The following is a 14389-nucleotide window of genomic DNA, read 5'->3' as shown; positions in this document are numbered from 1 at the left end:
AAAGCCTAGAGAGCAAGTGACAAGTTAGGAGCTACAACAAGAAAATTTCTGCTTTTCATTTCTCTTCTGTTTTTAGCCCACAAGTAGCTGCTAAGCAGCTTAGATAGTATTTGGCTTCATGTTTCTTTTGACATGCTCCTTTGAGTATGTAATTTTAGCAGGTTTTTGACTTGCACCCACAGATGAATGTATATAAAATCTACAGTAATTTTATTTGAGATTATATATTGGCAATGTTAGAATAAATAGTAAATATGAACAGTGTAATCAAGGTGTGGGCAGAGTGGAGCCTCTCATTGCAGCCTTGAGCTATACTACTCCAATAGCCCACATGCCTCCACTATTTTTTTTCAGCATGGCTAACCAGTCAGTCCCCCCCCCCCCCCAAAAGGCTAGTTTTAACCTTTAAAATGCAGGGAGCACACAATGCCCTCTGAATTGCCGGTGGTTCCAGTGGCTGCTGGAGGCATAGTTAGCCATCTCAAAGGCTGCATCTTCCCATATAAACCTCCCAGAGTTTTAAGATGTACAGGAGAAGACTATGGCGGGTTACACACCACCATTTAGTACGTAATGAATACGTACTAGGGTTAGGAAGGGGCGGTGCTTCCGCACCCCCCTAACCCTAGTACGTATTCTGTACGTACAATATGGCGGCGGCCGTTCCATACGGCCGCCGCCATATTTATGTATCGGACGCTGTGTGTCCGCACGTGTCGTGGCGTCTATGACGTCGTGAGTGCGCCCCTGGCGCCTTGCGATGTCATAGAGGTGCCGCTTAAAGAAGCACCATTTTGGAGCTTCTTTTTCGGTCCGTGCGGGAGCCGCGCAGTATGGCTGCTGCGGCTCCCGCACAGAGCAGGCGGCGGTCTGTAACCCGCCTATGTCTCAGTCGCATCATTCTCCCACAGAAGCGAACTTCTCAGTGTCTGCTCCCACCCTCTGGAACTACCTTACACGAGAGTCTAGGCTGTCTCCCTCCTGGCTTTCCTTTTACCATCAGGCAAAGATCTTTTAAAAGTAGGCTTTTAATGTGTAAGTGGGGATGCTTTTTTAATGTATATATTTTTTAAATAGTTTCAAACTGTGGGTGCTTGAATCTGTGGATGATGATGATGATGATGTTATTAATGTTTATTTATATAGCACCATAAATTTACATGGCACTTTACAGAGATTAATTGGTTAATTAGACATTTCCCTGCCCTCAGGCTTACAATCTAAAAAGACATGACACAAGGAGAGAAGGGAATGGCAGTTTGGCAATCTGAGGAAGGGTAATAAGTCCAGCGGTTCTTCTCTCCCTCTGAGGCCTGGACCATGGCACATGGACTGGAAGGAAGGCTCTCCTTCTTACTCTGGGTTAGGCCCAATGGATTTGGGCCTGCTTCTCTCTGGGATGGTATCAGATGGACTGGATGGTATCAGATGGATAAAAAATAATTAGTGGAAATGGAAGGCTGACTGTATTTATTTTTAAAACTTTTGTCTGTCTTTTAAATGATTTTGTACTGTTTAATGTGGGCTTTTTAAAATTTGTTTTTAAATTTTATTATTAAGGGGTTTTTAATTGATTCTCTTTCGGACCCACCTTGGGTCCTACTCTGGGAGGAACGCAGCATGCAAATGAAACAAATAAAATAAAATTTAAAATAAAATTTAAATAAATTAATGCCTCCCCATTGCTTTGACATTGGGCATCAGGGGTCCAGGTGTGGCTTGCAGAGGTCCGTGGGAGGGCCAAAATGGCTCATAGGCCCAAAAGACTTGCCCATCCCAGAATAAATAATAGCAACAAGGACTTTCAAATACTCTTGTTCTTTGCAGTAGCAGAAAATCTGCCACATTAATGGCATGGCTTGGGTCCAGACTATTTGAGAGACTGTGGCGGGTTACAGACCACCAAAAAATACGTATTCCATACGTATTAGGGTTAGGAAGGGGCGGTGCTTTCGCACCCCCCTAACCCCTAGTATGTATGGAATACATACAAAATGGCAGCGCCCTGTTCATATGGGCGCCGCCATCTTTACGTCTTGGACGCATAGCGTCCAGACATGTTGCGGCGCCTATGACGTCGTGAATGCGCCAGCGGCGCCTCGCGACGTCATAGAGGCGTCGCAAGAAGGAGCTCCATTTTGGAGCTCCTTTTTTGCTCCGCGCGGGAGCCGCGCGGTGTGACTGCTACGGCTCCCTCACGGAGCAAGCGGTGGCGGTGGCAGACCGCCGCAAAGCGGCAGTCTGTAACCCGCCAGTATCTCCCCATATGAACCTTCAAGAGCTCTAAGATCTGCAGGAGAAGGCTTTCTCTCGGTCCCATCAAAATCACAAGCTCGCCTAGTGAGGAAATGAGAGAGGGCCTTCTCAGGGGCTGCCCCCACCCTCTGGAATGGCCTTCCTCAGGAGGCTAGGCTGGCCCCCTCCCTGCTGGCTTTTTGCCACAAAGTAAAAAAAATTCTATGCCGGCAGGCTTTTTGCACATAATGCATAGCAGGGTGGTTTTATGGAGCAAGTGGGGTTTTAGTCTGTTTTTAAGTTAACTATATTTTATGTGATTTTATATTATATTTTATTGTTTATATTTTATGTGATTTTATATATAGATGTTTTAATTGTTTGAATTTTATAATTTTAAAGGTTTTATCTTGGGTCTCTTCAGGGAGAAAGGAGGGATATAAATGAACTAAATAAATAACTATAGAAGCTCTTGATCTATTAAATCATAAGTTTAAAAAGGAGCATTCAAGGAATTTACGGAGTCCAAAGGGTATTTGTTCATTTGTAACCACCTACTTGCAAGTTGCTCTCACTGGACGTGTACCAAACTTCATCATTAACAAGGATAGAGCAACGCATGCAGCTAATTCGATCTAGTTGTTTTGCACAAGAGATTACCACATACAGTTAGAAAACACAATCACCCATGTTCATTTCCAGAGCAGATGAACCAGCATGGTCATTTCCAGAGCTGATGAACCAGATGATGAAATGTCTGTAAATAGCTTTACAGATTTGAAAGATTCCATTTGTATCAATAAAATCATTCATATATGAGTAGCACAGTCCTTCACATATCTATTCAGAAGTAAGTCTTGCCAAGATCAGTGACAGCTATTTTGAACTTTCACAGCTTGAGTGTGAACCTTTTGGCTCACATTTAGGGTTGAGTGCCCCTTTTCTTATTAGCTTGAGTTATAATGTATATAGGTCATCTGTAATAAGAACTTCAGTAGAAATAATCACCAGCCAATTGTTGCAAGACAGATATAGTTCAACGTGTGTAGTTGAAGGGGATTATGAAAGGCTGATAGTGTAACTGTGTAAAACATGTATATTTATGCTATGCTTCAAAGCTAGCTGTACTTTAAATATAAACTAACATGCAATCTGCATGATGCCAGTGCTAAATTCCATCTTAATCTGACAAAGAGTTTTAACAGCAGTAATATCTACAAAAATCACCTGACAAACCACAGGCTTCAGTTTAATATAAGCAAACAGGAAAGCCCCCACATTAATAAGGTGCTGGAAGAAATAGAAGGAGTCTGTTGCAGATAAGAGTTCAGAGTAAATTAAGTATGGGATTTCATTAGAGGCATTTCATCACTGTCACACAGAGTTGATGACCCCTTTTATGTGAGCATTTGCAGTGGAGCCTTGATGAAGATGGCATACAGTATTTGCATTTTAAAGATGTAGTAACTTAGGGATATAAGAGTCTCTTACAGAAACCATCAAGCAGGGATTGCTAGAGAACTTTCTTTTATTGGATTTTCCTTTTCCTGGTTCAGACATAATAGACAATCCATAGTTTGGCTATTATTAATTGGCCTCCTCTCTTTGTATGGTCTGATTCACTACATCGATTCTTGGTTTGAGCATATGATAATTTGCCAAATTATCATTATATGATAAAGTCATAACTTGTAAATACTATGGCGTATACAAAAAACAGTTCACTATGAAACCAGAGTTAGAAACCAAATTGTTACCTGGTAGAGGTGGAGGATGAAACATGGAAACTTCAAACTTATTCAAGATTGCCAAACCATGCTTCAACTTTTATGTTTTAACTAGTCCAAAATATGTTTGTCTTTTCTCAGTTCTTCTTTTTAAAATTTGTCTTGTGGTTCACAATTATGCACTGAAAAAGAGATCTAAAATCCATATCACATATGCAGACATTTTGGATACCCTCCTTCCTCTTTTCCAGATCCTTCATTCTCAGTTCTGTACTCCCTAAAAATCTGTTTACAGGAATGGTACACCCTCTAGAGCAGTGTGGGAAGTGGCATAGGGGAGTTGCAGGGAAGATAGACCACTCTTCATCGGTGAAAAGATTTGTTGCATCCTTGTCCCTTTCTGTTGTAGAAGAGCACGTACGGATCCAACTCAATGTTTCCATGTTTGTTCTTTCATCTGATCTTTATACAAGCTTACAGAATCTTACCAAATTTGTTAGCTCCAAATTTATACTCCACTGAATTCAGCAGGATCTATTCCACAATATAAACATCCCCAGGATGGCAGACTTAGAGCTGTTTTCATCTTTTAACATTATAAGTATACAGTCACCCCTCCGTTTTCACGAACTTGAAGTCCACAGTCTCGTAACCAACTCTGATCTTTATTATTCATGGAGGGGCAAGCCCCACTGGCTAAATTGGAGCATGCATGCAGGAGTGTGCAGCTATTCAAGCCAATGGGACTTGAATATATATGAATTTCTGTTTTCATGGGGGGGAGTCCCCCGCAAAAATGGAGGGGATGACTGTAGTTACAATTCTATAATATTGTCTAAGATATACTGAGGTAACTTGGGCATAAACAACCTTAGAAGTAGAAAAGTACATAGTAGAGGAAAGTCATTATAGCAAGTTAGAAAAATATTGATTGTAAAATGAAATTTTTGTTGGTTCTGAACTATGTTTAATTAGAGAAAATAATTTTAGCATCTGCCTCAGGTAGGCTTTAATTGCTATCATCAATTTTCTTGCAGATTTCAGACAGCTGTATAATGGAGTACTTTGAAAAATACAAGCACAGAATGAATGAGATGGAAGCTTTTAATATGGTAAAAATCACAGCATTGGAGAAGATGTTTTTTAGGTTTATGCTAAGCTACAGTTGGGTTGTGTTAAACTTTTATAATGGGGTGGATCCATTTATGTTTCTATACCCTCTCCATAGGAATCAAAAATGGCTCTTAACAGACAGCACACTCTTTTGCAAAATTATGAGGTGTGAGTAAAATAATAACAAGAGCATATGGAGATTCTTTTTTCAAGTATAATAAATGTGAAAAATGTCAGTCTCCTTTTGAACCCATATTAGTCTCTGTGCATTCTTTTTAATACGTTTCATGGTTGGTTTCCCTTTTAACAAGATTCTTACCACTTGGAGTGTTTTTTGTATACTGATTTATACCTTTGCGCTACTAAATCAATTGATACCAGGCCTAATGCTTTCTACCAACTTTGATCTTTATTGCACTGATATTCCAAAGATGTACAGGAGAATAGAATTGGCAAGGTTGCATTGGATTTTCTCAAGAAAACTGCTTAATTGTTTTGGTAAGGAAAGGGTTTTAAAAAATCTGTCTGGTAGCCAGTGCTCAGTGCCAAGGCCCGTTTTGGAAACTTACCATGAAGCAAGGCATTTTATAATTTATAAAGATAAGAGTATATTACTAACATAATTTATATGCTTTTGAATGTTAAATGTCCAGTAACTGATCATGGCCAAATCCTCTTTTGGAAAATATATATTTTTATAAGCTGGGTTTAAAAGCTGCTGACCCATTGAATTCAGAATCACAAGAATCCTTTGAAATAATGAAATATAAAATTTATAATAAAAGTTTCTATTAACTAACTTGGTCTCTAAATCTTTTAGCTAAAAGTTGTCCTGGGACCTTGCATAGAAGTACTGATCCTTCTAGATCGTCTCTGCTATCTTCAAGAACAGGTAATTATTAGGTGTATGGCCTCTAGAAGTGGTTATATCAACCATATGAGGTTTATTTAAATTAGTGAAACAGTAGCAGAGGAAATCTTTTTCATATTAAAGGGAACAAACCATGTGGTTTTTACATATTTTCCAAAGTTTTAAGTATTCAATCCATCACTCCCATCATTGCCTAACAGCTGTTTTTACTTTAGAATAATCTGTTGCAGTTAAATTTTTATTTTCTATTAATTGCTTGGTAAATTACTGGTAATAAAGAAACAACATTGCTTAATACAGATATTTTAATTGTTAATAGTTGAACTGCTAAATAGTTTTTACTTTGTGTATAGTACTGTTCTGTCAGGTCTATTTTTGTCACATTGAGATTTGAACTATGATAGTAATTTACCTGGGATAATTTTTATAAAATTATTTTGGGAGTTCAGTGCAAAAGGAATTTGCTGCAGAAATGGTGAGTGAGTTTAGGACCAAATAGTTTGGGGGTTTTGGGCTGGTACATTGAACCAGTTTCTGCTATTCCACACATACTTATGTGAAAAATGTTTTGCCCAGGATGCAAGTTACTTCTAGCAACATAGTTATATTACCGCCATTCTAGACATCATGTATATCCTTCACCTGTGCAGCTAAGGTATCCTGTCGCAATCCATTATATTCATTTACAGGGTGGCTTGGCACCATCATTTCATAACCTCAGAGTCTGCATTGGTCACATGAGTGGAAAACATACTAATGTAGTCTGCAGAAATAACATGTCAATAGTTCCCTGAATCAGATTATCATTGATATGAACAACAGCACTGTGATTGTGGCATGGTTCCATGATTCATGAGATTTTTTCCATGACCAGAACTGCTTCATGCATTACATTTGAGTAGCACCAAAATTCTGCTGTCATTCTGCTGTCTGGCAGGTGATTGCCAGCTGTAATCTTTAAAAGGAAGATGGTTGAAGATATTACTCATATGTTATTTCATAAATTCATCAATTCCCATGCAGTTGCCTGCAGGACCATAAACAGCCCATGAGTAGGAGCTGTATGGAGCTAAGAAGTCATGTAGTCACCAAGCTATATAATTAACAGGCTTCAGAAAATCCACTGATCAATGAGCTGGGGAAACAAAATCTTGGATTCAGGCAAGCAATTTAAAAAAAAAATAGAGAACATGTGTTACGTTAATCACTTGTGGTATCAAAAAATCTGGTGTGGATTTTTGGTAGTGTTTCTATTTCTAAGGTCCAAAACACACTTCAAAAATAATCCATTTTGAGACTGCTTTAACTATCCTGGTCTAAAACACATTGCAGAAATAATCCAGTTTGAGACCACTTCAACTGTCCTGGTTCAATGCTAGGGAACGCTGAGAATTGTAGTTTATTGTGGCTGTCATTGCACAAGCTCATTCTTGTCTTTGGTTCTTAATGCAATGTGTTGATAGTTTTAATATAGCTAGTGGTTACCTTGGCAGTAAATGCATTTTTTCAGTCCCTCAACCTGGGACAAGCCTGTAAATAGTGCTTGCATTTTACAACTGCAGTGGTTTATGTAGGATGGCTGAACCTTTGGAAATAATGAAAGAAAGGATGAAGACAGTTTCATATTAGAAAGAGATCTTATTTTTGTGTCTCTGTGCACACATGCATGTGAGCATACATATATACATGCACACAATGCTTTTACAGCCCTTACTTTGGACTGTGGTTGAAATTTTACAATCTTTTTCATATTAGGAAAGCATCCATGTGAACTGCTCTGGGCTTTTCCCCCCCATGAATAAGTGCTTTGAAGATTTTTATCCTAAGATTTTATATTTTTTTAAAACTAAGTCTGCATTACACCACTCAGAATGACTGATTTCTAGTAAACGTTTGCCTTTGTTCTTACTGGCTATTTTTAGAGAAACTACTGAAATATTTAAATAATTATGTAACTTTCCCCCCTAAAAGCCAACAAGTTTTGATTTATAAAAGCTGCAATTCCAGGGACCACTTTCATAAGATGCAAATTTCATGAGCATACCCACAGTGTATCCATTTTCACTCTTCTTCCCCCATTTCTTTTTCTAATTTGATTATCAAATTAAGCACAAGTACAGTTGGGAGTCAGAAATCCCACACAATAGAAAACATTTACTACGGGTGTTATTCCACAGTAGTATTCAGGATTTTCAAGAAGAAAAGGAGACCTATTGCATTGAGCTCTGAACTGCCTTTTAGCATGTAGTGGCATTTCCATCACAGCATATCTGGCTGTGATAGCAGCAAAATAATTCTGTGCCATTATGCTGGTATGTGTATTGGTACAATATTCGAATTGGTCATTCCAACTGGAAATTACTTCAGTGGATGTCCTCTTATTGGGAATAGCAATTACAACTAGTCTGACATTTTTATTATGTCAGAGGCAGCACAAAATACTTTGTGCTTGAAGCAGAAAAGCACAATGACAGCATTCAGGTGTTAGCTATTAGTTAATGAAATAATCAACAATTGTATGCTATTTCTTGAAACACCAAAAAGTTTGTGGTCACTACTGTACAGTACTATATCTGTTATAGCTGCCGTTTCAGAAAAGAAATGACGTAATCAAAGCACTTTGAATGCAGTGGTCCAACTTATACCTGCTAACCTTGTTTACAGAAGTTGCTGTTGGCAACTCCAAATATGTAAAACACAAACACACACACACCAGCTCCTGAGAGTAAACCAAGGAAAATATATTAAAAGGGCAATGAGAAAAAACTTCTGTACACATCTGGTGGCCTCTTGGATGGATTAACATGGATGAAATAAAAGTTTTTCATGTGGATTGAGAAAATAAAATAGTCAAGAATAATAGGAGGACAAAGGTCTTTTAAAATCATAGTATTTAACAATGTAATCATTAGCACTGAAACTGCCAGGAAAAGATACTGGAGGATTAACTGTTGTTTATAGTTGGCATATAAATTACAGAATTTGTTTAATGTCTTTAAATATGAATGTGTTATATCTGAGCTTTCAAGTCAAATGCCTTCTTCATATAGTCTGATCAAATATCATTTTACAGGACAACATTGCGTGGTCTGGACTGGTAAAGTTATTTGATCCCATAAAATCCCCCAGATGCTATGCGGTTGTGGCTCTGAAGAAACAGGCATTTCACATGCAAGGAAATTGCTAAATTGATCCAGACCTGGAAGCTAGTCTTGCTGTTGGACTTTAAGTTCAGTTTGTTTTCTACAGTTGTTCTAAAATTATTTAAAATTCTGTTGATTGATATTTTTAAATGGTTTGATGTGTTTACAATTCATGGCAAATTTGGCAAATGAATCAGAAAAATAAAATTTACTCTATGTTTTGTATGCTAGATTATCCTAAATTATTAACAAAACATGAAACATGAAATGTTATCCTTGTCTTACATAACTAATGGGTTGGTGTTGTACAATTTTTTTCATGAAAAATAAGTAAACCGAAGGCCAGAAAACACATAGCACAAGGTGTCTGTGAACAGATTTCCCAATTAAAAATTAAAAACTAGCTATGTATGGTTCTATGTAGCCTTTGTGCTCAAATTTTGTTCTGATTGAGCTCCCCACAACTCTGTCCCCAGAAAATAATGTTCTCCTTTGTCCCAATGAAAAGAAGTCCAGCTTTTGGTGGGACACACAAAAATTCTGGCTACTCCAAAGGAATTCAGGTCTCCGGGGCTAAATAAACTTGATCTAGTATTAAAAGATTAAAAGGGTATTTTAAAAACTGGCAAAAGTAATCAGAACCACTGGGAATAATCTTTGAAAATTCCAGGAGATGTCCCATCAACTTGGAGGAGAACAAATGCTGTCCCCATCTTAAAAAACAATAGGGGGGACCCAAATAATTATTGTTCAATCAACCTGTTCTAAATACTAGGAAAGATTCTAGAACAGATCATTAAACAGACAGTCTATAAGCACTTAGAAAGGAATGCCATGATCACTAAAAGTCAACATGTGTTTCTCAATAACAGGTCATGCCAGACTAATCTTATCCTATTTTTTTGATAGAGTTACAAACCTACTAGATGAAGGGAATGTTGTAGATGTAACATATCTTAATTTCAGTAAGCCCCCCCAAGCTAGGAAAATGTGAGCTAGACAATGTGACTGGATTTGTAACTGGCTGAATGACCAAACCTAAAGGGTGTTCACCAATGGACCTTATCACACAGGGGAAATTTGGCAAAATTGGGGGTTGACACAGCAATTATCCCACGCAAAATGTGATATCACAATTAAGATTTTCACACAACATCACTATTAAACAGGCAATAAACAGCAGCAAATCATTCACAGGGAAATCCCAAAAATGATTTGTTGCTATTTATTGCCTGTTTAATAGTGATGTGTGTGAAAATCTTAATTGTGATACCGCATTTTGCATGGGATAATCACTGTTTAAATCCCCAATTTCCCCCCGATTTTCCCCGTGTGATAAGATCCTATGGCTCATCCTGGAGAGATGTAACTAGCAGGGTGCCAAAGAGTTTTGTCCTGGGCCCAGTACTATTCAGCATCTTTATAAATTATTTGGATGATGGAATTGAAGGCATGTTTATCAATGGGAGAGATAGTCAATACCTCAAAGGACAGGATCATAAATTAAAATGAGTTTAACAGATTAGAAAGCTGTGCCAATACTATCAAAATGAATTTCAACAGGGTGAAAAGTAGAGTGCTGCACTTGGGCTGTTCCAGAGACAGACATGGAGCAATGGATTCAAACTACAGTGGGCCTGGGAGTAGATCAGAGGATCCCTGTGAAAGTGGAAGCACCTCAAATAAAAAACCCACTATTTTTTTTACCTGAGATAACATCTGTCTAGGCAAGTCTAGGTCCACCAGTGCAGTGCAACTCTGTGGTCAATAGCCACTAGAAATTGACCTGCAAATGCCTAGAGAAGTGTTTTCTCTAGGAAGCTCTAGATCCTCCATCATGACTTATGGTCAACCTCTGGTAGAGTTATGCTGAAGGACCTAGAGATTCCTGCGGAGACCATATTACTCAGCTCTGAATAATCAAATCCACAAAAGTAAAAGCTGAAAATGTGGAGGTCTAACTGTACAGGAAAAGAGATTCCACTGTACATTTAGGAAGAACTTCCTGACAATGAGAGCTATTCAACAGTGGTATATGCTTCCTCCAACTGTGGTGGAGTCCCCTTCATTGGGGATTTTTAAACAGGCGGGTTACAAACCGCCACTTACGACGCACTCCGTGCGTGCTAGGGTTAGGAAGGGGCGTGGTAGGGTTAGGAAGAGTCGCCCCTTCCTAACCGGCCCTGGCCCCAAAACGTGCAGAGCGCATCGTAAATGGCGGCGCCCATCCACATGGGCACCGCCATTTTGACGTCTTGGATGGATAGCGTCCAGACGTGTCGCGGCAGAAGTGATGCCACGAGGGCGCACTTTGCCCCTCACGGCGCCACTTCCGCGTTTTGAAAAGGAGCGCCATTTCGGTGCTCCTTTTTCACTGCGCTGGGAAGCCTCGTGGTCTGGCCGCTGGGGCTTCCCTCCGCAGAGAATGGCGGCGGCAGGAGAACGGCCTCTTGAGGGTGGTCTGTAACCTGCCAGAGATTGGATGGCCATCTGTCAGGAGTGCTTTGATTGTATCTTACTGCATAGCAGGAGGTTGGACTGGATGGCCTTTGTAGTCTCTTCCAACTCTGATTCTTTGCAGTCAAAAAGAAGGAGAACTCTCAAAGGATGAGAGAGGAAACTCTTCAAGCAGCTAAGAACAGATGAGGAGCAAAAGTGAAAGGTGACAGAAAGAGTCAGAACCCTGAGTACAACTACTTGTGTGCCCAGACAAAGAGAACTGATATAATAATCAGTGCAGAGAAATAGAAAGTGATGACAAAAAAAAGGAAGAAGAAGAGACTTCTTGTATAATATCTGAAAAAAATCAAAGGAAAATTCAAACCAAGACTAGGGATATTGCACAATCAGCAGGAGAAGCTCTCCCCGACACTGGTTAACACCCGATTCCAGAATGCCTTTGAGTTTGGGCACTTGCTCCCTAAAAGGTTTGCCATCACTGCCGTATAGAGTCACTCAGGAATAATTTTCAATTAGATCATGAGATGTAAATAAGCATGCATAGATTATGCTGTGAAACTATTACAGAAGTATTTAGTAGCAACAAGTGAATGGGAGGGATCTAATCAGTAGAATAATACTGGTTGAGCAAATTCTGTTTCTTAAGCAAACTGAGACAGACTATCATATGTTCATCTTAAGTCAATATAATATAAATATGGCATCTAATTGATTGCAATGAATCTTTAACATTGTAAGCATCTACTGTCCTAAGAGTAGATAGGGAGTGTAGATACTAAGCATTAGGTGAAGTTTTCCGTATGTGAATAGGTGACAGATAGCTTCCATTTTGCTTGACATCAGTTTGTGTAACACAAACACATAAAAGTCTCCTCTGAAAATAAAACATTGAGATAAAGTACATGGATGTGAAAATTATGTTTTTGGTCTTGTGCTCAAACAGTTGATGAACTGGTAACTATCTGAGCTGTACCATTTCAGAATGCAGATGGGAATCAACATGATGAATTACCTTTCAGAAACTAATTCTCTGCAGATACAGAAAAATTAGCATGCCAGAGAGAAATCTCAGCTTCTCCTTGAAATGTAGGTTATATATATTGAAGATGATGATGATGGTGGTGGTGGTGATGATGATGATAATAACACATATTATTTTTTGTGTAAAGGAAACAAGTGACCATCTCAATATTGTTGGACTGCAACTATCAGTCATAACCAGGATAGTGCATGTTTATGGATTATGGGAGTTGCAATCCAATAGCATCTGGAAGGTCACATCTTCCCTGCCCTTGGTATAAAGGCCCATTCAATCACATTAGGAACTCCCACCTGCAGTCAGTTCAGGCCAGGCACAATGCTGATGTCTCAGCTGTTTTTTCAGAGAACAATGCTATAGACTATTTCCTGAATAGAGAAGGCAGAGCCAGTGGGAGAATAAATTAATGCAACACTACACAGCTTGGAAAGCTCAGGAGTTTCCATTTTCTCATATAGACAGGAAGTATTGAACAGAGAAAGCAAATAATCCTTTTCTTAAAGGAGGATCTTTGAATCTAAGCCAGTGCAGTTTGAATTTGTGTTGATAAAGATGTTGTTAGGAACAGCTGTTTTTGAGTTCTGTGCCCCCCTCCAAAAAAGACCTGATAAATCTAGTTAGCTACAACCCAGATAGGTAGTATGATCTTCAAAGTGCCTTAATTCACAAGCTGCCAACTGCTACAGAAGCCAAAGATGAAAGAGAAAAGTCACCTGTTCAGAGAATAATTTGGAAGTGGCAGACACCCTGAGAGGAAATTCTAAATCAGCAGATGCGATGCTGATGCCTTTCGGTTTATTAAATCATAGTGAACAATAATCAAAATGTGAATGTTAAATCTACATTTGCCAGGGCCTTGCATATTCTTGGAATGATGAATGAAAGTTGACAAGCCCACAATTCACAAGAGACTTTCAATCATAAATCATAAAACACTCATTGATTTGAAAGACTAAAGTCATCAAGAGGATACACAGATGTTTGAAATGCTTAATACAGGTTGCTCTTGCACTACTGGTTTCTACATGGATGTAGACTTAATGAGTAAATGATAATATATGCTGCTCAGATAAAAATTATCTCCTTGTGTTGGTCCTGCTCATATCACTGAATTTGTATTAAGGCAACAGCAAGACCACAGCTGAACTATTGAACTCAGTCAAGCTGTTCTTGGACTAATGGGTTACAACAAAAACGCTTTAAACATTCTGTCTCTTTTTTTGTTAAGTTTTGAAAGACAACTTCTGTTAATCAACATAATAAATCTTTCCCTTTTGTTAGACTTCTTTTCATGCTGTTTATATTGTGTGTTGCAGACATATTGTCAAACATAAAACAGGATTTAGCTCCAGTTTAAATCAATGTTGTGCTTTCTACCATTAATAATTACTGTTGTCAGCAGTTAGAACATGTAATCCTGCATTTTATTTATGTAATATTACTATTATTATAAAGGAAAATGCATTAAACGATATGTACTTTATGTACTTTTCAGAAACTCAATCCAGAACTCATAAATGTAGAATATGAGCCATAAATTTTGATAGATTTTTTTAAAAATTCCATTTTAGATGGTATTGCTCAGAAAAGATTGCCATGGAAAATACTTCTGAAAGATTGTTTCATTGAAAATTGTTTCCACTGAGACTTGAAAGTCATGAACTAGAGGAAAGTTTTAAAAAATATCACAAAACAACATTTCAAAGTGTCACAATTAGGAAAAGGTTTTTTTAATTACATTGATACATTTTTGTTTTCAATAAGCAATAAATTACTTGCAAGATGTGTAAAACAATATCAT

At 38.3% G+C, this 14389-nt stretch overlaps 1 protein-coding gene across 5 annotated transcripts in view; it reads left to right on the top strand.

Annotated features, from left to right (window-relative positions):
* Positions 1-10199, top strand: part of METTL25 (methyltransferase like 25) — a 51043-nt gene extending 40844 nt beyond the window's left edge. For 3 of the 5 annotated variants that reach the window (XM_089524018.1, XM_089524016.1, XM_089524021.1), the window contains 3 exons: positions 5000-5074; positions 5896-5967; positions 9020-10199. In XM_089524018.1, the coding sequence (XP_089380144.1) occupies positions 5000-5074; positions 5896-5967; positions 9020-9133 (261 nt within the window). In that variant the 3' untranslated portion in view covers positions 9134-10199. Of the gene's footprint in view, positions 1-1211; positions 1657-4999; positions 5075-5895; positions 5968-9019 lie in introns of those variants that run through there. The other 2 variants (XR_016281227.1, XM_089524019.1) reach the window with 2 other exon arrangements.
* Positions 10200-14389: the final 4190 nt, after the last annotated feature.

Source organism: Sceloporus occidentalis, unplaced genomic scaffold, assembly GCF_023333645.1.
Source record: "Sceloporus occidentalis isolate IW3139 unplaced genomic scaffold, rSceOcc1.0.p SCAF_5, whole genome shotgun sequence".
Classification (NCBI taxonomy): domain Eukaryota; kingdom Metazoa; phylum Chordata; class Lepidosauria; order Squamata; family Phrynosomatidae; genus Sceloporus; species Sceloporus occidentalis.
Note: the sequence above shows the minus strand (reverse complement) of the source record. Positions and strands in the feature narration are given on the sequence as shown.